This window comes from Corvus moneduloides, chromosome 5 (assembly GCF_009650955.1).
Source record: "Corvus moneduloides isolate bCorMon1 chromosome 5, bCorMon1.pri, whole genome shotgun sequence".
Classification (NCBI taxonomy): Eukaryota; Metazoa; Chordata; class Aves; order Passeriformes; family Corvidae; genus Corvus; species Corvus moneduloides.
The window spans coordinates 32475928-32501221 of record NC_045480.1 but is presented as its reverse complement, the minus strand read 5'-3'; the positions used below and the strand labels follow the sequence as shown (position 1 = coordinate 32501221).

The 25294-nt window shown below is 37.1% G+C and overlaps 1 protein-coding gene across 43 annotated transcripts in view; it reads right to left on the bottom strand.

The window, feature by feature from the left end:
* The window catches only part of SORBS2 (sorbin and SH3 domain containing 2), a 198641-nt gene that overhangs the window by 36104 nt on the left and 137243 nt on the right, over positions 1 to 25294 (bottom strand). For 24 of the 43 annotated variants that reach the window (XM_032108167.1, XM_032108164.1, XM_032108165.1 and 21 more), the window contains 8 exons: positions 21542 to 21686; positions 19073 to 19248; positions 13600 to 13666; positions 12735 to 12779; positions 11366 to 11549; positions 8227 to 8341; positions 2189 to 2272; positions 49 to 105 (listed from right to left, as the gene is read on the bottom strand). In XM_032108167.1, coding sequence (XP_031964058.1) covers positions 49 to 105; positions 2189 to 2272; positions 8227 to 8341; positions 11366 to 11549; positions 12735 to 12779; positions 13600 to 13666; positions 19073 to 19248; positions 21542 to 21686 — 873 coding nt within the window. Of the gene's footprint in view, positions 1 to 48; positions 106 to 2188; positions 2273 to 8226; positions 8342 to 11365; positions 11550 to 12734; positions 12780 to 13599; positions 13667 to 18244; positions 18485 to 19072; positions 19249 to 21541; positions 21687 to 25294 lie in introns of those variants that run through there. The other 19 variants (XM_032108163.1, XM_032108161.1, XM_032108178.1 and 16 more) reach the window with 9 other exon arrangements.

The following is a 25294-nucleotide window of genomic DNA, read 5'->3' as shown; positions in this document are numbered from 1 at the left end:
CAACCCTTCTTCCCAAGAGAATCATCTGAAAAATAACCATTCATTTACCTCATTGGAAACACCAGAAGAACTCTCTTGAACATAGTCCAAAAGCTTTTTAGGTGGCTGCGTCATAAAAGCAGAAGTGTAGAGATGAAATGGAGTAGAAGCAATGGCAGCAAGGAATGAAACATGTGGAAAAGGTGACACAGTTAGAAATTAAGTGCTGACAGTGTCAGATACAAAGAGTGACACACATGGGTAGAATGGAAGGATAAATTTGTTATTTTTAAAATATCTTAATAAAATGTTAGTAACTTTAGGTGGTAAAATTTACAACTGGGATGTTTGAAGAAATACCAGCAGTTTTTAATACTGAGATAGAGGAGTATAAAGCATCACAGTTATGCTCTGTTGGAGGAATTTCAATATATTTTATCTTAAAAATTATCATTATCAGTATAATATTGTTGAGATATGGTTCATCAGAAGAATTTATCTGTACTGTTTCTGTCTATCTAGAGGGAGGAATGACAATATGGTTTCAATAGCTGGATAATGGACATAAAAAGTAATCAATGAAAATGTGATAACATTATAGACCACTGCACAAGAAATTAAACCCAGATACATTTAACTTCTATTTCTTAAAATTTTCACTGGGTATTCAATGGATAATGTTTTAAAATGCTATGATTAAAACATTAAGGCTTTAAAAGAGTGTATGTGATTGGCTTTCTCTTCTGCTCTCCCTGAAGTAGCAGGGAGTTCTGATTTTGGCTTATGGATAGCTACAGAAACTGACTAAGGTGCCCGGTTCCAGGATGTCCTCCAAAGCCCTGTGTCAAGTGCTCAGGTTCCTCATGTAGCCTGGCATGTCACCAATTAAAATTCTGATGGGCCTCCAAAGAATTGTTAGCTAACAGGGAAAGAAAAGAATGGAGATATCTTAAACTCTGATACGCTAAAGCTCATGTCTACTTCAGATTTCCTGCCTGTGGCCAGATGCTTTTGTTTTTTAATCTCCAAAAATCTTGGGGAGGACCCTGGGGAGCTATGAGAATGCTCAAAAAGACTGAGGGAATGCTTGGGTTTACTTCCCTCCTTTTTCTAAGGGGATTTTAACTTCTGTCTTCTACCTGGTGGATATTCCAACTATCCTCTTAGACATTCTTCTGGGATGAAGACATTTGCTATCCTTTTTCCTAAAGATATTAGTGTACAGGAAAGAATTTGAGCTCTGTGGAGCCAGAGAGGGAGTGTGCAAAAGCAAGAGCGGGTGCATTTCCAACCTAGTTGTTAAGGCATTGTGCAGGGAGGAAGTGAAACCTAGTCCTCAGTCTTGCCTCAAGGACAGTGTTACTGTTTTACCCTTGTAAAAAATATACACACAGCCTTTAGTGCTTAGACACAACCAAGCCTATGGTATTTGCAGAAGAACTGCAAGTGCTTAAGAATTCAAATGTGAAAAATGGAGATATTTCTGATTTTTAGCTGTTTCAACCAGATAGAACTCCTCAGGTTTATAATTTTAAACATGAGTGCTTGCAGTGGGTCTAAACCAGCATCTGTTTGCCAGAGCCCTTTTTCTGGGTAATACCTATTTGTGAAAATTGGAGCAGAACTGAAGTCTGTTGGTTAAAACAGGTGTCCAGCTTGAAAAAAGAGCAAACCTGTATCTCTGCGTTCAGGTACAAATTACATATTCTGCATGTGTGCATATAAGTGATGAAAAAAAGGCAAAAAACCCTCAGTATTTCCTGCCATAAGAAATTTGTCTATGGCTTCATACATTTAAATTTTGATATAGTCCTTTAAGTAAAATACATGATTTGTAACTTAGTATCCCTAACACAAACTGACATGTTTTTCTGTCCTGGAAGATTGTTCAAGATAATGCAGCCAAATGCAAAAATGTAGGGAAACTAGCGAACATCCCTGTTTATCATGAAATTTGTTATTAAATACTTACACACTACTATATGTCTAATACATACTCCTTCTTAAAGCTATTACTGTAACTACTCTGGCAAGTTAAGAGTCTATTTGAAAAAAAAATACTTATATTCATGGGACTTCACTGCCCTTCCTCAAAAAAAAATTATATTAATTTTACTGGCATATACTTGCTGAATCTGGTAATTTAAATTCCTAATTCTAAAAATATTTTTTCCTAATGTGTAAATACCAATATTCTGTCCTCACTTACCAGACGTCCAAACTCCAGCTCTGAAAAGAATTTATACCAGGGTTCGTTTTCTAAATCTATGTCATCTGGGTTTATGCGATCAGTCTGGAGCAGTTGTGAAGGAAAAGGGAAGGAAAAGGCATACACTGAGCAAAGTGCTAGAAATGCTATGTCACTCTAACAACAAACACACAGACATAAAACAAATATGGGGAAAGAAATGGAATAAAATCAAAGAATGAAGATGGTACTTAAGATAGAGAATATTCTTGTTCAAGAGCTGTCATTGAGTGGTAGCTTTAATACCTTGCTTTTTGTTGATGTTCTTCCAAGGACTGGAAGATGTTAAATATTTTAAAATTACACCTTTAAAGCTAAGAGGGCTCTTTGACCTTTTCTTTAACATCACTGCATTAGTTAATTACATTTAATGCTGCTAAAGATTCCTTGTTAGGAAGATGGTTTAAATGATTGTCTTCTCCAGCATAAGCAAGAAATTGCCCATCTAATCAGCATTAAAGACACAACTTTATCTGTATTGCTTTCAGTCATTCCTTGTCTTCTCAACAAAGCATGTTAATTCTGAATCTTGATGTCTTGAAGCAAGCGCTGAGCAGAGATAAGGAAGTTATGCATCATGCAAGCATCACTATGCCACTTCAGCACATGAAAAGGAACTGGTGTATTTTAGTCCTATGGTCAAAACATAGGGAACAAAAAAATTGTGCATTCCATAATATTTGTTTCAGTAGTACTGTGAAATGCTTTATCTCACATGGCCTTGTTGACATAATGAAGCATTTTTGTTGACAGTGAAATACATTGTTTTCATCTGAAAATTCTCACAGGCAAGGGATAAAGTAGCAATTGAAGATAGCATTAAGGAAATTCTTCAGTGAACAGAAGAATAATTGACAGATTTATTCAAGTAGCATGAAAACATGACGGTGCAAAACAGTACAGATCTAAAGGGGATATCTAATCGACTGTAAACTTGGCTGCATTAATTACTTTCTAAATAGCTTCAGTTTCTTTGTAGCATCTGATGTAGGCTTTCGTGCAGCACAGAATTACAGTGAACTGTTGGGTTAAAGGTCTCTGAAACAGAGAAATCCTCTTGTTAAAGACATTTCTGAATTTAAAATCTGGTTCTCTGAAAGTGTAATTATCAGAACCTAGACACTAATTATGATGTGCCCTAGAAAACAATCATCAAAGAAAACAGGGTCCTGCATAAAGAATGATACTGGTGATCAAGTATGTAACACTTTTTCCTCTGGAGTCAAACTGTCACCAATACACCAGAGCAATCACATAGAGCTACTTCTGCTTTCTGCAAAAGATAACATTGTGCTCATGACTATTTCATGTAATTAAACATCTTACAGGACTTTTCTTGCTGCTTTTGATATTACTGTGACAGCCTGCCAACTCTGCTCTCTTGAAAGGTCAAAACCCCTTCAGAACTACCTTGGTGCTCACATATATATGAGCTGTTCATGCAATATCTGGACCCCGACTGTTCTTTTATACACTTATCTTCACAGTGTCCTTTCAAATAGGGGAAGTAATATTCCTGTGAATGGAAAGGGAAGTGAATGTCACTGATTAAAAATTTGCTGTGCTCCACAGCTGGGTTACGAAGTGAAGCTGTTCTGGAGTTTTGCCCTGAGATTTCCACCATCCACAGCTGTATCTCAGCAGTACTAAGGACAAGGGCTTGAACTCAACTATAGATCCCCAAGTTTTTAGTAGAGAAACACCACTGAAATTAGTTTCATGAACTGACTGCTAAAAAATGTGTGGATTTAATAGAGACTATGACTAATTTAATAAAAAACCACAGAATTCTCTTCTACAGAGATATGAAGACATGAGGGCAAAAAATGACAAATTCATAATGCAGAAGATAACTTTGCTGTGTATCAACCTGGTTCCCATTACAGAGAAAGCTTGCCATATTTAGAGGTTTTTTGCTTACCTTAAAAAAAATTCCACAATTTACATTGTTATATATATGGATAATCTGAGGAGACATTACTGAACAATTCTTTACCATCCTTTCTCCAAACGAAGTTACCGTATGTTGATATATTGCATGCTTTTACCTTTATATTCTACCAAAAAATTAATTTGCATAGAAATTTTGATATCAGCAAATGGGTGTATTTACATAAAATAAATAAATAAATAAATCACTTGAAATGTATATAGGGTTGGAGTTGTGGAGCTTTTGGCACTAGAAATCCAGGCCTATTGACATTACTTGCTTGGGTAGCAAGTGCCAGCCTTGTGAGCCTCAAGGTGCCCTGAAAAGCAGCAGCCCCACACCTACACAGTGATGGACCCATGTCCCTCCTTGCCGGGAGGCAAGATCAGCTGGGCTCCCCCCAGCCAGCCAAGGAGATAAAAATGAGAATGGGAGTTGCCTCTCTTTTCAACTTCAAATACTCTTGCAATTAGCTGCAAGCTTAAAACCCCTCCTATTTCTGCCGGTAAAGAAAAATCTAGAAAGAGTGTATTTTATCTAGCTTCTAAGTTTACAGTTCTTCTCGTGTAGTAGTTGCAAATGAAATGAGACTGTTACAAAGTATGTACAGCTAACTCCACGCAGACAAGTCCCACTTCAATTTACAGCTTCAACCGCAGAGGGCAGCAAACAAACGGAAACTGAGCACTGAAGTCTGCAAATGCCGTGCTGCCTGCCAGTTCTGGAGGGGACTGCATTCCCTGTTCTACCAAGATCAATGCCCAGGCAATTGATTTGGCTTGGGTTTTGGAGTCAGTTTTGCCGACAGACCTTTTTCTATTATCTCCGCTTCTAAGAGACTTAAAATGAATGAATCATTTTGACTTAAAAGTTGCACTTGGCTTAGTCTCACAAAGTATCTCCCAAACTACTGAAATAGAAGGTAAAAGCAATAAAGGAAAATCCCTTTTTATGACTTGTCAGTCAAGTAATGTTCCTACAATCTATCCTTCATCTAGTAATTTAGTAATATTTTATTTGTTGAAAATATATTACTAAAGATCACTAAGTAACCTTACTCCTTTTGCCTTTTGCAACAGATTGTCAACACAACACTGCATTGGAATACTCAAGTATAGAACACGGACAATGAAAAAAATTACATCTGTAGTATTACATGTAGCTTTGCCTGTTCTTGATTTGATACACAAATAGACATTCACAGGTAATAATCAAAACTGTGCATCTAAACTCACAAGTTAAATGGTCCTCACACGTAAACCAATATTTTGCATTTGCAGGTTCAGACACCAAACTGAAGCCTGTCTGGAACAGTGGGCTGAGATGTCTGTTGTAAATTTGAGTTTGTCATTTTATTATCTCTAAAGAATTTGGTTTTGCTTTTCTATTTTTTTTTTCTTTTGGACTACTTTTAAACAGCTGTGGTAGCTCCAAGTCTACTACCAGATGGACTTAGTCTATTTCTTTATAAGAAGAAATATTTTTTTAATGACGTATTAAGCATACCAAGCAGAACATTCTGATAACCAGCTTGAGACGTCAAAAGCAACCAAATGTGCATGTTCTAAAGAAAATTTCAATTTTTTCACTACAGTAAAAACCAAACAAAATAAAAAACAACAGATGTACATCATGAAGCAAGCCCAGTCTATTTCTGGCATTTGACAAAACAGTAATTTTAAAAAATTTCTTCTAATCATGAATTCCTCTTGCATATAAACTCAGTAGAAAATTTGTATGCTGAACAGAGATTAAAAAACGTAGAACTATAATTCAACCTCACAGTTTTATTTGACTAGCACATGTAGACTTTTATGCTTAGACTAAAACAACTAATGAAAATAGAGGCATTGCTTGTACCAATTTTATGGTTTTTTTACAGTAACACTGAGATTTTTCCTTACATACTCTACTGCAGAAATAGATATATGTACATGGATGAAGGAATTGCTTCTCATATACAAGGTAGAAACTCGTAAATAATAAAATTTAATTTCATTTACACATGAGTAAGATTAAGTTGTTACATTGCCCGTTTACCTATTAATGGAAAGCAAACATCCATTTTAGGAAACAAGTCCTTGGTTTCGATGACATTGGAGAAAAAGAGGAGTATTTTTTTGAATTGCAGACACTGCAACGTATTAAGTACATAAAGCTAAATAGCATCTTTGGCAACAGTAGAAATTCCAGACTGATAAAACTGTGATAGCTCCCTATTTTTTTCAACTATGTTACACTAATGTCAGCACAACTTTCATCTTATATTAATTTCCAAGTTTTTACAGCTCTGAATCATACATAAACAAAAAAATCTCACAATTCTGTACATGAATATTCTTTTCTCAGCTTTTAAAATTTCTTATACAAAGAGATGCTTCCTTGTATGTACATCAGCTAAACCTAAACTTTTAGTCTAAGCTTCAGATGATAAAATACGACCTTACCCTTGATGGATACTGCTTATTAGGTACAACATGACTAAAGCTCTTCTGCATGAAAATATTTTAAGGACCAAACAAAGCCCAAAATTCCATCTCTTGATTTAGATCAGCAAAAGTAAAATGCATAAGCAAGTAGAAAAAAGGATTCAGGAACAGTCAGCAAACCTCACTTTTTTGTTATTTCATTAGTTTGCTAGAATTGAAAAACTAGCTCTGATGATATTCATTAGCAGTGCAATTCTTACATGAATTATTTTTGTTCACATTACATTAGAGGAAAATGTAATTTATTAGAAAAGTGAGGCGATTCTTGGAATACACTGAAATCAGTATAATTTTCTTATTTTTACCTTGAATCTGCTATTACTCTTTGGCATTGGGAAGGCTGGAAAATTACCTCAGTGTTTATAATGCAGCCATGGGACTTAAAAAGTCGTTGGAACAAATGACACCACCTTTTAAATAAAATTATTTGTTAAGTTCATCTGCACTCAGATACTAATTATACTGATTCATTCCCAGTTCCTACAGAAATGCCAATTTCCTCCTTGAAAAACACATCAGTTCTGAAAGAACTCAGTTTCACAGAAAAAGAGCTTGGTGTATTCTAGCTAACAAAAATTAGATTCCTGCAAAGACCTCAAAAACAAAGGAAAAGGTGCTTGATTCAGGTGTTTCACATTGTTGATATGCTGCATATTCTGAAATTCAAATACTTCCTTAATTTGCTTTAAATTGGCAAAATAAATTCTGTGAACAAGCATGGAATACAGAAGTAAATAACAATCCAGTACTGATTTCATAAAGCTCTTCTTCAAAACTGGACTCCCTCAAACATTTCAACCTCAACGTAAAACACCAAGAAAAGAAAATACTGCCATTGATACATAACAGCTTTCCTAAAATAAAAAAGTTGTTATTATAGCACAAAGCTAAATTAGAAGGGCTGGGTGAATGTGTCTTTCAGCAAATGAAAACTTCTGTTAATTGTCATTTTGCAAGCACTAAGCACAGCTTTATTCCACAATTGCAATCATTGCTCAGAAAACAGGAATAAAGACCTCCAATTACATGTTAATGGACACTCTGTAATCAGAGCATTTGAGGCTGGAAAGGACCCTCAGATGTCATCTAGCCCAACCTCCTGCTGAAGGTAGGTCTAATCATATCAGGTTGCTCAGGGCTGTGTCAGTCCTGTCTGGGCAACCTTGGCCAGTATTTGACCAAAATCTCCTTAGGTATACAATTCAGCACATCCTGAAAATGCAAATATTTTATTTTTACACATTATTTAATCAGGTATCATATGTGCTGTTAATATTACTGCAAATAAGTGCTGGAGATGCATACCAATTAGAAAAAGCTGTTTCCATCTGTTCTGCCTAACATCCATGAGGTTTGCATGGTGGTGATTTCTTGGGAACACCGAAGATGTAAGTTTAGCAAATAAGCCAAACCCATTTTCAATACAGTCATGAGATAAGAGCAAAGACAAATTGCTGCAAAATGTATTTGAAAAAGGATCTTCAATATCCTCTAAGTGGTTATTATTAGTAGTAAATAATAAAAAGAGAATCTCTTACCAAATCTCTTACTGTATTACCCATTTCATTTATGTGTCTTACCGGTCTTTCGTGCTCAAGGATTGATGACTTTCCCGGCTCATATTCAAAAATACTTCTTGGTTCAGAACGGAACTTGCGAGTATCTACCTTTCTGTCAGGAGGATCCCACTCGTTCCTAAACAACAAACACAAGCAACTGAGCTAATTTACTGTCATCACCACATGCTTTACAGCTCTGTACAACAGAAACCTGCAAAGCCAAATCACATTCAGAATGGTTACTCTTTCTAGATCTCAGCTGTGGAATGTCTAGCCTGGCATCCCAGTGCTTCACTGTATCTTCTTAACCTGTTTACAGCAGGTATGCTCAGTACAGCAAGAAAAACACTAGAGATGTCCAGTCTGTGCTCACTCATACTTTTATTTCAACTAGTAGACCAGTTTAAAAACTTCCCTGCATACCATGTCAAAATACCATGGCACTGCAAACCATTGCAAATAACTATACATGCTTCGTGCATTCTACTAATATAGGCAAGTGGTAGATATTTTTGTCATCACGTAATATGATGATAAGGCCATATTGAAGAAGCTATAAAATTTTCTGAGGCAAAAAATGAGGAATTATTTTAAAAGACAGTGTAATGGTCATTATCCTGATCTGTAGGAGAATTGCTCCTGAATATCCTTGTAAGCAGTATATTGTTTTTCTATCTTGAATCGATAAACAAGAGGAAGAACTTGGCAGTTGAATTCTGAATAGAAATGTATACATTTTCTCTATAATTACAAACTTGCTTTCAATTTAATAGTGCTATCCAAACAATAAAAACTAACCCATACTACTATATTTTTTCAATCATTTACTATGTCATATTATTTTGGGAGAATACTTAGCTAGTTACAGTGAGAGCTACCTTTTCATGGCAGTTCTTGTAGTACGTACCTCCACTGTACTTGGAAAACTGTAGCTCAAACATATTTTTATTTAACTCTGTGTAAAATGACCCACTGGTAACTCAAAGGTTGGAGGAAAGGGAAGGGGAGATACTACCAGCTATTGTCTGTATTTATGATAAGAAAGACCACACACTGATTAAATTTTATCAGTTCTATTGGTCTTTCTGGTGTGACTTGGTTTGATGTGACCTGACATAATAATGCACATGTCATGTGCCTTAAAAAAATCTATGGGGTAGCTTTTGTTTATAGTATGCTTTCAAGTGCATTTCTGGGACACAGACACCTCTATTTATAAAATGCCCTACATTTCAAGGGAAGTAGCTCTACATGGCTTTATTGTTTATTTTCACTGAGGAAAAAAATTATTTTCAGAGTAGAAAAGGTTGCATTTTTTGAGAATGAACAGGAAAATGGAAATGTTCTGATCAAGTTGCATTATACTGCAAGCCACTGAAGAAAAAAGGATGATACTGAAATTCTGATTCACACTCAGTTCAACTAATTTACAGTGTTCAGCTTTTTATCCTGTGTGGACTATATTTTCGAGCTCAACTGCTAATGCAAACCATATCTTGCCTCTCAGCTATGAAACTGTGATACATGTGGACCTAAGCCTCTTATGTGAGATTTTAAATACTCTGGCTTCATAGGCAATTAAAAAAAGAACCTCTCAATGGCAGGAAAAGATTGACGAGCCATCGCTTTCAGCAGCAGGCAAAGCATAACTAACGTGTTTGGCATCCCCTGGCCTGGAGAACACAGATTTTCACTGCCTGTCTTATCATGCAGGAGATTAAAAGGAGAGGTTAAATAGCCGAGTTCAGTGCTGAGCAGTTATTTCCAAGCTTAAAAGGAACTGCAACAAGTCTTAATTTCTGTGACCAAGGCATTCGGCCTAGCACAGGACAATGTCTCACACGACTTTTAGAGATCAAAGCTAAACAGTTCCACATCTTGGTGTCTTGCTAAAAAAATCTGCACTTCTGTATGACCTGCTAACAAAATTCAAGCCTCATGGCCTCTGCAAGGCAGCCCAACCCTAACCTTTAGCATTTCCTCTTGACAACCTGCCCTCGGCAACAGGGAAGCCAAAATCAGTAACCATCAAGCAATCTCACCTTCCTCTGCAGTGTGTGTATCTACTGAATTACATTTTGGATTGCCACTATCTACAAATTTTTCTAAAAGCCACAGTCGTGTTTTAGTTTTAAACACATACTATGGTCTTCCCTCATAATATTTTATTCAAACTCCTAATTGCTTGAAACTCTTTAATATAATTAAATTTCTACATATAAATATGTTTACAATGTCCAAGCTGACAAAAATGGTCAAATTATCTTCTGTTGCTTGAGTGTAACCAAGAGAGGTGCGCTTGTAGGCATAGATGAAAGGTAAAATACTACCCTTTTAATATATAACATATAAATACCCACACACATATAAATGCATAAAAAGCATAGTATTACATTAACATGTAGTATTAATTAATGTGAACACTAAAGAAGATTTTTGCTTGAGCTAATACTTACAGATATGCTGAAGTCAACAGAATTTGTGTGCAGGTCTCTTGCATGGTTTTATCAAAAGGATAAGCACTTCTTTTCTGAGTTATTCATTACTAACTTTTTCCAGACTGGACTCTAACCCCTGGGACTTGGTTTTGTGCAGAAAATTTGGATAGAAAACCGTGAGATATCTGAAATGCCTCTTTAATCTGTAAACACTGTCTTGGTCTACCAAAATGAAGATTGAAAAAAATGGGGATATAAAGTACTTCTGAGCTCTGGGGAAATGTGGGTTGACTGCTACACTCTTACATAGTTTTGGTCTCCCTTGAATTTTGAATTACATAATTTTTTAGATCCATTCTCTTTGCTTCTGGATACAATAAATGGCCTTTCCTACTCAGAGACAAACTATTGAAGACAGCTCCTAGAGCACAGACTGTTCTGAAACACAATAAGCAGGACAAACACACTAATGAGAATAAAAATCCTTAATGCTCATGTTCGCATAATGAATAAGAATAAACATCTCTTTATCACACTGAAGAAATGACAGCACCATGCACGGCCCAGACTCCTGGCGAAGATCACCCCTCACCACCTGACTGGCCCTTGAATAAAGCCCTTGAAGTCATATTATTCCAGAGCTGCTATTTTACCCTTTGTTATCTTCTGCAATTGGAATGTTGTACTTAGCAAGAACACCTTTTGAAAATGCACTAACTTACTTTTCTGGTGTAGACCTTTGCCTCATACGATGTGGTGGTACTGGAGGTGGCACATGGGGTGGCAGAGGGGATGAGACCTTAAAGGCATTGGAGCTGCTGTCAGAAGCGCTTTTGGACAGTGGTCTGTACGTCTGTGTCTTTGCAGCTGGGTGTGCCTGAGCAGAGAAGGATGGACTGTAGCTACCTAACATAAAACAAAACCAGAAACAGTCATGGCATGAGAGTAAGTCTTAAAAAAGCACAACATGGAATGCTACAAAAACCCACAGTAACTCAATAAAACTACAAGGTTACAAAAACATGTACATGCACATTTAAAAGTACATTGCTGTGTATTATGTAGCTCATTGGAGAACTTAGTATATATTTCTACATAAAATTACAAACACATAGATAAAGTGCAGTACAGTTAAAATAAATTCATTACTAATTTGATGGAGGAGCAAATGGGTGTATATATCCATCACAGCTGTTAATGACAGCCTGTAATTAATCTCCAGGCTCATCCTGTTGCTCAGTTGTTCTACGTTCAGAAGGTAGAGAAGAGGCAGGAAACACACCTTTTTTCATTGTTTTAATAATTCATTATTTTGTGATGATAAGGCAATAGTGTATCTTGAAGAGGATCACAAGAGTATAAAGAGATGTCAAACCACTGACCCACAACAAATCCTCTCAACAGCATAGAAAAAGGCACTACTGAGAGCATGTCGAATGCAACAAAAACTGGAATGGAAATATTTTGAATGGCATTTTTGCAGAAGGCACTATGGCTTTTATGCACATAGTCAATTAATGCTTTCATGTCTGCTTTTTTTGGAAATAATTTTACCATATGGCTACAATCTTCTTAAGACACGATTATGTATCTTAGATGAGTATGTCTTTTCTTGCAGCTAAATAACGTCAACATGAATGCCTATAGCAAAAATGGACAAGTTCATAAAAAAATCAGTTTTATTATGCACTCTTGCTGCATATTTTTAAGGTGTATTCAATATATTCTTTTTGTCTTTCCATGTCAGTAATTAGTATTTTAATTTTCACACAGTACTTCCCTTTCCATTTCTGTAAGGAAACTCACAAGGTTACTCACAATCTCTAGTGAAAATAAATGCAATGTAATCAAGAAACTACAGTGTTACAATGTCCCTCTGCAGTAAGAGGTCCACAGCTGCAATTAATTTCTGTAGTAAAAATGCAACTAAAACTTGTTTCATTTGTGGGAAAAAGGCATGAACAACTGAGATCAAGCAAGACAATAAAAAGTGTCTCTACAAGCATTATAAAAGTGAGTGTGAAGAGTTAACTACACCATTACTTGCTGACATTAACAAAAGCATCATTTTGAATAGAGAATAATTCCTACCAGTACCGTATGCATATGCAGTATTATACAAGTCTGTGTCGTCATCTACAAAAAGAAATACAGATGTTACAGTAGTGCCATACATGCCAGTTCATCGCAGAAACTGAGCTTTGTTTTTGCAAACACAAACAGAAGACTGGTAGGCAATTAAGCACTGTATTTCTTTTCCTCATCTCATAGGTGCTTTTGGAAGACTCTATCTTCCCATTATACTTACCATAGGCTGTTTTTACCACCTTATTGTTAAAATGGTATCTTCTGGTCCTATCGCTCATATTGCATGCTTACTAAGTTGGCACCAAATTGCAAATTACTTTTTGTCTGTTCTTTTCCCTTCCTCAAGCTCAATTTCTTCCTTTTGTCAGCTCTCCTCTGCTACAGACTGTTAAGCTGTTGTTCCTATCACAAAAGGCAGCCCTAAATATCTACTACGTGACTAGTGTTCAAAATAGATCTTGTAAGCCAACATTCTCCTGCCTACATTTCTTACTCTCCCACTAACATTCTGTGTGACCATACTGAATGTTAGCTCTACCTCAGATAAATAGTCTCCTTCCTTCCAGAGGTATAATGAGCATAATTGCCATTTATACAGTTTCCTGACATCCTTGGTGAAAATTGTAAGGACATTAAAGCTAGCAATGTCACCAAAGCTCCTTTTCAGCAAAACCAAGTAAGATATTCTATGATAACAACTAAATTCAGGCATGAAATTTATCCTTAAACCAGCCTGTTTACTAGCCCATGCTGTTCTAACACTGGAGTTCTCCAAAAGAAAGGCAGTACAGACGGCAGGAGATCTACGGTAGACAATTTCTCATCCCTCAAACTGGACATGAGGAGACAAAGACAAGAACATACTCACCAGGCTTGTGAACCATATGGATTTGCTTGAACATTGTCTTGTACCAATCCTTTGGCCTGTCAACTGTCTAAAAAAACACAATTTTAAAAATTAACAACAAAATAAAAATACCCATATGTACAGATTGGATCAGACATTTAATGTGATTCTGGACAGAAAGTCTATTATACATTATTCCCTATTCAATTTAGTAATTTTCATTTATTTTGAATGTATTTATGCATTTTATCGAGGAATTCCTGTAACAAATTTTGCAAGACACTGAAGATTGAGTCAGTCTTGGACTCTGACCTTGTGAGAGTACAATGGTTCAGAACACAGGAATTAGTGCTAGATCAAGTAGATCAAGAATTTATCATCTTAGTGCCCTACATCTGATAACAGTGAATGCTAGACTCTTTACAGGAAAATAGAAACACCTCAGCAGTTATGATTACAAGCAGGTAAGAAGAGCTTTTTTTGACCTCCTGGCTTAAATTACTTTCAAAATGTAATTGCTAAATGATGCAGAGAAACTTTGTAATACTACTGAGAAAAGAACTAAGACCACACTATATTTCAGAGTTAATGTTGGGACTGTAAACAAGGAGTATTCCTTTTACCAGTTTTAAAAGCCCTTTCCAGGCAACTTAATTTTAACTTGTTTTTCTCTTCTGAGAAAAGTGAATACAATATATCTTTCAATAATCACTCATTTAATGATACTTATCCTTACTTTTGCAAACAAAGTAATCCCAAGAGTCCCAAACTGCTCATATCAACACCTGCTTGTGCTTCTTTTTCTCACTTAACCCTTCTGCATTTTCTCTTTTGCTGCAATTTTCTTTGAGGTAGGATGATAGTATTTCAGAAGAGTAAGACAAAGGCAAATATGTTTTCAGTACTATTCTTCTTAGATGCTAAAATTTTACTTGTCCCACAGTAGTCAGAAAAGCAGAAGTTTTAATGCAGAGAATAATGGAATCATAGAATGGCCTGGGTTGAAAGGCACCTGAAAGATCATCAAGTTCTAACATCCCTTCCATGGACAGGGACAACTTTCACTAGGCCAGGTTGCTTGGAGCCCATCCAGTATGACCTTGAACACCTCCATGGATGGGGCATCCACAGCTTCTCTGGGCAACCAAAAAAAAAATTATCTTCGAACCTCATGGTACACGGAAAATTCGAAGGACCCGTCTTGAAGTGCATTATCTTGCACTAGCTAATACTAAATTTGCAATCACTTTCCTTACTCCTCTTTACCACAAAAAGCGAAAATCTACAAATTCTCCCCTACAGAATACGGGACAATTTGAGTGTGTTCACCACACGCTGCCATCTTTACTAAATCACACTTTTGCCACAATTACTTGTTACAGTTTCTGTATATAATGAATATGTTTTGTTTACAATGGTGAGCTCTTACTATAAGGGACTAGACAGAAATGCTCCTGTATTTTGAGGACTCATAATTGAATTCTCATAAACTTGCTACTAAATAATATTAGAACAATGCTTAAAAGAAGAGCTGACATTCAGTTGAAGAACTCGGGGATTTCCCGGGTAAGAAAAAAATTCAAGCAGAGAGTTATGCTTTTTACCTAGACCTGCTTGCAAGATAGAGATAAAGGAGATCCAGTTTTGTCAAGATAGGTCCCTTCCCCCATCTACCAATACTGCTGAGTTCTGCCAAGAACAAGTTATTCAGAAGCAGATTGGGGTAATTTTAATATTGTTTCCTGAAGGTATTAAATATCTATACTATCGGAACTTTGGTTAGAATAATTTAGCTGGACTTGAAACAAGTATGCTGTTTGGTGCCCAGGATAGTATATACTCAAAAGTTTACTAGGCCAGGAGGTCTGAAGGAATTCACGCTGATGGGCATACCCTCCCTGCTTCTCCTCATTTGCCACAGCAACAGAAACCTGCACCAGTCCCATGATACTGAGACTGCCTTTCTGATTGTATTGAGCCAAGAAGAGTCTTCCAACCAGTGGTAGCTGAACGAATTGCAAATAATGCATAAATACTACTGCTATGTTCCTACTGTTCGTCAAGCATCGCCAGGTCCTCCACAAAGTCAAAGGAGGCTCCCACATAGAGATCAGGCATGGAGAAGCTCCCACATGATTAGCGAAGATGCTTTCCCAACATCTTTCCGGACATTCAAATGTTTGTTTCTCTCATCATCTCCCCCTCAAACCACTCCTAGGCGTTTCAAGCCTCAGCCAGTAAGTTGGCTTTAAGTTATAAACCAGATAGGATTAGCTAAGAAGTAGAATACATTAATTTTGAAATACATTTTCTCAACTTATATTCACTAATCCCACACACCAATATAGTTTGAGGAATTGACAGTATTCAATACTATACATTTAATATATTATAATGCACCAAGCCATTCAGATGCCATCCTGCTTTGCATATATTATAGCTGATGCAATTAAATGTTGGAACATAGTGTCATAATATGTGGATAAAAAAATAAGCCAAATAGCACGTAGAGGACATAAGAAGTAACTGCAATTGCTTCCTAGGAGGAGTCCATAATCACTGCAGCATTGTAATCATCCATCAGGAAGTATGCAATTAAAGGAGGCCTCTATGACCCTGAGATTAGCTCAGTTGGTGGGAGCAGGGTGCTAATAATGCTTGGATCCCCGGATCAGCTTTCACTTAAGAGCTGGACTTGATGATCCTTGTGGGTCCCTTCCAACTCAGAATATTCTGAGACTTCCCGTGGGCTTTTTTTGGGAGGGAGGGGTTTGCTTATTTTTTTTTCAAGCTGAAATATTACATCACTAAGTATGGAAAAGAAACCTAGTGGGACTTGACTTTTTTTTCATTCTTACTAAGTAGAGGCCTTTTCAGTCTACAGATTAATTTTGATAGTTAGATATAAAGCAATCATTTTGGATAGACTAAAACAGTACAGCCTTTCATGACTGCTTTCCATGAATCTGTTTTTTCCTTTCCCAGGTGCCCATCAGTGGTAAATGGTGCTATATTTGATCGAATGCTTTTCTGAGTGAACAGCATTTTACCCTCTCTTTTTCAGAGACTTCACTTCTAGTGTCTTGGAATTTTACCATCTTTGGGGCAGGGCTTGGCACAAAGGCAGAACCTAACAACGATCTGAATTTTCAGACTTGCATTTCCCAGAGCTAGAAGGAGCTAAAGTGGCATAACAGGAACATGCTGAAATGGGATGGAAGGAGCTAAAGTGGCATAACAGGAACAAGCTGAAAAAGCTTTATAGGAGTCCTTCCCTTCTCAGAAGCCTGGGACAGAATGGGTTAGCAGGAATAGAAAGAAGAGAACATAATTCTGTTTTCCTTGCCTAAACAGCTGTGACAAACCATGTTCTGAGAGTAAAGACAGACTTGGAGGAGAGAATCACATCTTCCAAAATCTCTCTACTCCTGAAAAGCACTCAAGGTCTGGAACACAGATATTCCTGATTGCTTACTGACAAGCTTAACTTTGAGCAGCACAGCATTTTGGAACACAATGTGTATGTTACCTATCATCCATGAATCTTCATGTACTGCTTTTTTGATAGACTGTTGCCATTTTTGCAAAGATGGAAGAATAAGAAACTTCTAAACTTTACATGCAATGATAAATTGAACTAATTTGAAAAATTCTCTTTTCAGATGGACTGAGGCTGAACTTTCTGGGAGAAGATTCCTATTTGGATTGCTCACTGACCTTGGAGTAAGGGCAGGTGACATACCCTACCTTCTACTATTAATGGAAAATGCAATTTTAGCACTTTTGCAAGGTGCAGCATATTTGAGTCTTTTGCTGACAATTATACCAACTTTGTTCTTGCACAGCTGGGGTACACAGGGCTGAAATACACTCATGCACGCTTCAAGTAATCTCAAATGAGTATCTTGAAAACAATTTTACTATCAGCTGTGTCTTAAGGCAGCAGAATAAGGATGCAGAATACCACATCAGACACACTCTTACACACACTAGCATAAAATTTTAATTTATAACTCATTGTGAGAATAATTTCTAGAAGACTAAGATTACAGGCTATAAGGTTTCTTGAAATTGAAACATAAAAAAACCCAGAAGAAAACCAGCAGCAAAATGTCCTAATTCAAACAGAATTACATTTTTAGGAGAAAATCTCAGAGACTCAGATCATACAACCCAAAAGTTAAATATAGTTTGGCAGATTGCCAGCTTCATTAGGCACACTTAAGGGGGATTTCTGTTATAATCTTATATAACTGATACGCACCTTATTAGAACAATCTGCTACTAAAAAGGCACAAAACCAATTACTATATCCAATATAAAGCAAAGGGACTATTTCCTTAAAAAGAGGACAGGAACCTAGAGCATTGTTGCAAAGAAATGTCTTCATTTTTAAGAGATTCGGATCGTATTACTATTTATGTCAAAAATAAAGCAAGAAATGCCAGAGTTTCTCCCCCATTCTTATAAAAATTGTCCCCATCTTACCACTTAACCTGATTTTTACCTACTGATTTTCTCCATCAATTCCTGATTTCATCAATTCCCCTAATTTTTCAGTCCCTTGAAGCAGTTCTTGGCAATAAAATACAGCCCTATATGTCAATATTGGCAGACAGGATACATCCAACAGCTGCTACATCCCTGCACCTCACTAAGACTTCACCTGCAAGGGCTCTGACGCTTTCATCCTGGCTCCCACTCTTCTCACTTTCTCCGTCCAGCACAGCAGTTCTTCTCTTGCTGGGAAGGCCAGTAAGTGCTGCCTTTACAGACCTAGTGCAACTGCCTCTGTGCTCTCTGGAGCAGCCAGAAGAGGCTGCCCTGACAGCAGAGTGGAAAGAATGCTTCAGCATAGTGAAAACAAAACTCTTCAGTTTGACATCCTGGGACCACTCAAGCAGTGACCAGCGGCAGATGATCAAAACTGGGCTGGTCACAATGAAAGGGCTCCCCAGCTATTCGTTTACGTGTCACTCAAGGGCACAATGATTATTTACTGCACTGCCACGAAAATGCTACTCCCTTAGACTGCCACCAGAACAAAACTATGCATTTCCACGCTACCCTGATGACATGAGAACACTGCCCCAAGAAATGCAGAAGCATAAGGTTTTTACATATACACACACACATACATATATACGAATATTTGTGCACACACACACACACACACATATATAGTATGTATAAACTTTATTTTAGAAATAAACCAAATGCAATTACCGTGCACCTCCGAAAGGCAAAAACTACAAGAGACACAAGAAAGATACAAAATTTTGGCTACTTCTAATTAAAACTAGAAACATGAGGTTGCCCAATTATGCTCCCATCAACATTCTTCTTTTCGTCAACACACAATATTATATTCACAAGGCCGCTGATTACGCACGCTGTATTCCAAATTATATAAGAGTAGAAGAATGTGAAAAACCCATTACCAACAATCAGTTCATTGTATGAGTTCATACACAGATTTCCCAGAATTTCCTACCGTTCTAATTGCTGTAGGGATTCCAGATTCATCTACCGGGCCAATCCCTGCATAATGTGGAGCTTTAATTACTGTAATTTTTTTTTCTTCTTCTGAGGATCTACAGATTGGTATTGTACTGGTGGTGGTGGTGCTGCCAACATTCTGAACATGCTGTGAGTATGTCTCTGTGGACTCTGTAAAGATAACATGACAGAATATTGTGTAATGACACAATAATCATACTTGGCAGTTAAAACACACTTCCCCATTTTAGTATGCTGTACAAAGACTGACAATCTTAATCCCACACATATACATTATTTTAAGAAATATCACCGTAACTAGGGCTTTGCCCTACTTAATGTTACATTAACAGAATTATAAACTTATTTAAGGACTAGACAAGCTATTAAACTCAGAATTAGAGTAGAAGTACTTTTTCACAATGCCTTGCTCACAAAAAAGAGAAAAAAACCCACAAACACAGCAAAATCTATTGAGAAAGGTGCAGCAGCCTTTCTCCTATAAATCAAACTCTTGCACCTTTTCTACCCATTCCTTGGAAACTAGTGACATAATTTCAAAACTTCCACCCCTAAAGTCTAGCAAACTATAGAAAATTGCTTTTCTGTAAGCACAGCAAACAGCCTTGCACAAAAACTTATGTGATATGCGCTTAGAAACATGAAGTTTTGATGCATTAACATTTTTAAGAAACAAATTCTGACAAAATGTTCTTCCCTTAATGTGTGTTGATATGTTTATGTGACTCTACATATAATCCATAAAAATGGTCTTCGGTAACCCGGCACCTGCAGAGCAATCTGATGATCCACCTACAGTAATTCAGGTGAGCTGTGCAGGCTGCTGCTGTTTTGTAGTGACTTGCAGTATTTCTACCCTTCCCCCTCAAATCTTCCTTTGTAACTAATGAAATTAATACATCACTATTACCATTTCCTTCTAAAATGCAGAGTACTTTACTTAACAAAGAACACCTCAGTGCTGGGATGTGACACGAAAATTTGTACTTCTGCAGACAACGCACACTTTCCTGTATATAGGAGAAAGAGCCCTACTCCTTCAGGCAGCAGGTTTCAGTAAATTAGTGGGCTGCTATGACAAAGCCTCTATTTTGCAAGTGCAGGTACAGTGAGACATTTCCACTGCAGGATAAATGAATGCAGGGAGTGAAAATACATGTTCTAACACTAATGGTGACAGTTACAATTTCATGTAGCATTAATATCCACTGATTATTCTGAAGAAAAACAGATGAACTGTAATACGAGTCTGAAAAAGGAGCTCTGGTGACTGAAAGCTCTAATTTTAATTTGAATATTTCTGCTCACTCCCACTGCAGTGCTGGCTTTGGTATGGCTGTTTACTCAAGTCTGAAATCCTGTAAATAATTCAGTGCTACACATATATGGTGACGGGCAACTCGGTGTGGTAAACGTCTGAATATTTGGAACTGCATGATGTTAAATTTAGAAAACATTTTGGATTTGATCCTTCATTCCTCACAGGCCTCAAACTAAGACCATCAGAGGGACTTTTGTATGAGCAAAGAGAATTAAATTAGGCTGTTACTGTGGAAGACAGAACTTCAGGATCATACAAGAGTGAAAGTCATGGGAAAATATGTATTTTAGGTATATCCAAACCAGTACTGATAGGTTTTTAGATCAGCAACCTGGAAGCAATCAAAAAACCTAGAATTCTGGGATGTGGAGAAACCCATGCATACAGTTTTTGTACTTATCACTATGATGACAGCAGCATTTTTCTAAGATGTAATTCTCAGAGCGAGAACTGTCACCTAATTTCCCTGCAAGCACAACAAAAATGTAAACTCTGGGACCACATTCAAGTTGTTTTGCATGTATAATCTTATCTGAATATGCAAAACACTAGTAGAAAAAGCAGCAAGGAAATCATTCTCTTGGCGAAACAGGATTATACTGGCAAAGAGCCTAAGGCTGATAATATTTGGTTTGTATTTAATTTTTAAATTAAAAATGTCCTAAAAAGTAACATGGACAAATTTTAGATTGATGTGGCTTTAGGTTTTTAAAAGCCCAGAGCCCCTCCCTTTGCTGACAGTATTTCTGCTGAGGAAATATGGAAGTTGTGGGGAGGAGCAATGTGCAAAGTTGGCCCTTGGTTTCTTAAGGCTAAATCTGAAGGGGCTGGACAGGTTGAGCTATTTTGATAGACATCCCTTCTTTGGTAAAGACAGTAGAAAATTGGCAAGAGGTTAGCCCACACACCTAGGTAATAAAACTTAATAGCAACTCCTGTTCAGGATCACTACTGTACCTAACAATAAATGCTGTTGTTTTTTTGCACTTACTTCCCAAGGAAGGTGAATAGACAATACCTTCATTATGGACATGAAGCACTTTGCAATTGTTTGCAGTCTTTGCCACATGAATCAGAATATGCTGTGTAATGCATAAAGCAAACATTCTGTGTGAGGCTTACCCATCATCCTGCCATGCTGCATGATAACGATGTTGGAATTGAGTGAAGCTGGTGGAGGGTAAGCTGAAGAAGGGGAAAAAGGCCTTTGAAAGTGACTCACTGGGCTGGCAGCAGTGCCAGAATTCCCATTCACTGTGATCTGAGCCTGAGAGAGACAAAATAATATCCCATTAAACTACACACAAAGCCCTCCGACTGCTATCCCAAAGAAAGAGTGATGCAAGACTGTCATCCACGCAACAATAACCAGTTGTCAGGTACACAGCCATAAGGCAGCTGCATTCACTGAAACACAAAACTTATCACAAAGGGTGCAGAATGTGTTCCTTAGATACCTTGTACCTCCCCTCTTCTCTCCTTGTGTGTGCTGTCTGTGATGCAGGCTGTCATGGGAAGGTGATGGAAAGATCACGGTCAAGGCAATGAAGATGGCACAAACAAGGTTTGCAGATGTCTGACAGCAATATAAAATGAAGATGGCAGTAAATGCTCCTAACATTGTGTGACAAAGGCTGTCTGCCACAGATCCCTCACACCAAGAGACATATTCCCTTAGTGCCCATGCTCAAGCACTACTGATATTAATGGGAACTTCTGTGCAGACTGAAGGGAAAAGTCTCATTAGGACTAGCTGAAAAGAGCGAGCGAAAATTTCTTTAAAAAATGGAAGCCAGCTGGAGTGACCATGGGATGCTGATATGTAATCTATCACAATAAAAACAAACAGCACCAATTAAAAAACCCAACAACCCACAACGACAAAATGACAGAACAAAATCAAAAATGGGAGAGCTATGCAAACTGGCAATAAAGCATTAAGCACCTAAAGCCATTTAGGCTTCAGTCACTAGAGGTACTTCACAAGAGTAAACTACCTGCCCCCAGGTTTAGAATCCCTGCATTGGGGCTGTATCACTTTTATGGGGAGTATTGAAAGAATCAAAACTGAGATACTGACAAAGCACTGAATGAAATAAGAGGGTAGTGAATATTTCAGCAGAAAAGCAAGGGAAGCTCTCTGCAACATCTCCTTTAATGCAGAACTGTTCTTTAAATCTGAATTGGAAGAACTACAAACTTTGCTCAGTTGTATATAACAAATGAACTAAAACATGCTGCAGATGTAAACAAGAGACTACCTGAAGCAGAAAAGCATAAATAAAAACATATTAAAATGCATATTATTTTTACAAATAAAAATCAAATGATTCATGACCTTCTGTATACATTTTTATTTCAGAGATTACTGAATTGATTTGAAATTTTTAACACCTTGGCCTCCTATAGCTGAGAGAAAAAAAATTTCTGGGTCTTATGCAGACATCGTGTGAACTCCTAGATGCATTTAGGGGTTTCTTATTTTAAGGATGCCTGTTTTCATGCGTGAGCTGAAAAGCTTCTCTTGTGGTGATGTCTCCATTGAAAGTTTTGTGTTTAAATGTCTCCTCTCAGTAAATTCTAGAATCAAAACTAAGTTGGCTTTTCTTACATGATCCTCTCCTCCAAAAAACCAAAAAAACCAGCTTGGGAGATGTAAGAATAGAAAAGCTACGTAACTCAAAAACAGCATTTCAAGAAGTATGAAGGCATGTTTTCAGATAAGGTTTTAAGATGAGGCCAGCCATCTCTCCTCTACTTCGGGCATTCACCCATTCTCTTTGCCTACATATTGTCTTCGTGGGAAAGCTTGTTTCTAGGGAAGGCAAGGTGCAACTACGTGCAGAGCCTTACACCTTCTTACTCATTTACTATGGCCTTTGTTTCTCTGAGCAGAACTGGTGTGAGTTCTTTGCAGACTGGAAAGATACTCTTATGAATTTCTGCAATAAAAAATTTAGATATTCCTTAGAAGGATGTTATCAAATAGCTCAGTTAGACAGCAAGGTACTTACACTAAGTAGTACACAATATCATGAAAACAGGACTCACACAAGTAGCTGAAGGACATCAGTCATAAATGTGTATGTGGCATGCTCATACATGACATTTTTGGGTTTGCTTCTAAAAGTCTTAGAGAGGATCTCAGCTCAGCTATAATTTCTTAGTTTCTAATGATTTTCTCTTTGTGAAGGTGGCTATTTAATTTGTTTATCTGATGCATCTTGCATGGTTTATAGGGCTAGCTATAAAAGACAGTTTTACGGTTTCAAAGGTCTTTCCCTCCCTTGGAATCATTTGGTAGTTACTGTTATTTCAATCTGAGAATTTTAGGAACTTTAGGTCCAGGTGACAGTTTATTCCCAGATTTTACAAGGAAGTGAAATAATTTAAGATACCTATTCATGAATTAGACATTTTGCTTTCCTAGGTAATCTGTGGGGGAAGAAGACAATATGGAAAAAGACCACTATTCAACCAAAATGCACCTATTTTCCAATTTACTGGGAAAATAATCATTTTTCACGGTATTCCTTTCCCTAGGAACCTCTATTAATATTTTTTTCTCCAGTATACTTAACCTGTCTTCCACTGCAAGCAGAGCCACCTACTTCTAGAGCAAGACAATCAATATCTTGTAAAAATTCCTCCTAGGTATCAGGTTTAAAATTCCTGTCATTTTCCTGAGCATCAGAAAGAGAAGCTCTCTGGATTTCCGAATCAGAACAGAAGAAGACATCCATCTGGGACTGGAGCTGCTTTCTAACTTCCTCTCTGCTGAGACAGGGAGAGAGGTCCCACTATGGATGTCTGAGCAGTTCTCTACAAGAACGCTGCACAACACATGCCTGACCTCAAGACACTGAATTAAGCTTAAACACTCAGAATTGATTGTAGTTTGTGACAGTCATGGAACTCCAGAAAAGGATAAAATCTAATGTGTACTTCCATTTCCAAGCTTCCATTAGATTCTACAATTTCAAACTACATAAAGCAAGAAGAACGCAGGAAAATTATTTTATAGGGAATATGTTCAGGCTTGAAAATTACAGTATGCTAAAGTATTTGTACAAAGTTTGAAGACTGCTGTGACCCAATAAAACTTTGGATTCAGAACATCCCTCTGTTTTGCAATTCAGCAATGAATTGCTCAATTTAAATGAAGGCTTTGTTCTGACTCATTTTAATCATGTGGATAATCTCAAAAGAAATCAGAAGTGATCTGGGTTTGACCCAGATTCCATACCTTCTTTCTCCCCATATATGAGTATACTAAGGTACAGAAAAGTGAATGTATGTATGAAGTGTCTAACTGCATACTGGTTTTTCTCTTGACTTAACCAAGAGAAAAGTAACAGGACACTTGGGTATACAAGGTTACTTATGCAGTTCAGTCCTATAAGAAACTGTGCTTAGGAGAGGAAAAGGTTAATTAGAGGAGAGAAAACCAGTTTTGTGCAGTCAGTCGTCATGGCTGGGGAAAAACCGCATTAAATACTGCCAACATTTACTATGAATTTACAAATCACATTATTGAAATCTGCATCTCAGTGTGAATCAAAAATGGTGGTAAGTCCAGAGCCTACAAACTCCACAAACCTGTAAATTGTTAACAATATTTTAAACCAATCTCTTCAAACTCTATGGAATGCTTACTTTTAATGCGTTTGGAACAGGTATTTCTTGAATTTATTTTCTTTTAAGCAAAGTGTTTGATACACCTTAGCTGACCACAGAACTGTGCAACAATCATTTCCTACTCCCAAATCTGCTATGTCAATGATTTTTTTTTTAAACAACTGTTGCAAAACACTGTGAGATGGTGACCATGGAAAATTACTACCAAAATACTTGTCTGTGTAATGGGATAACAGA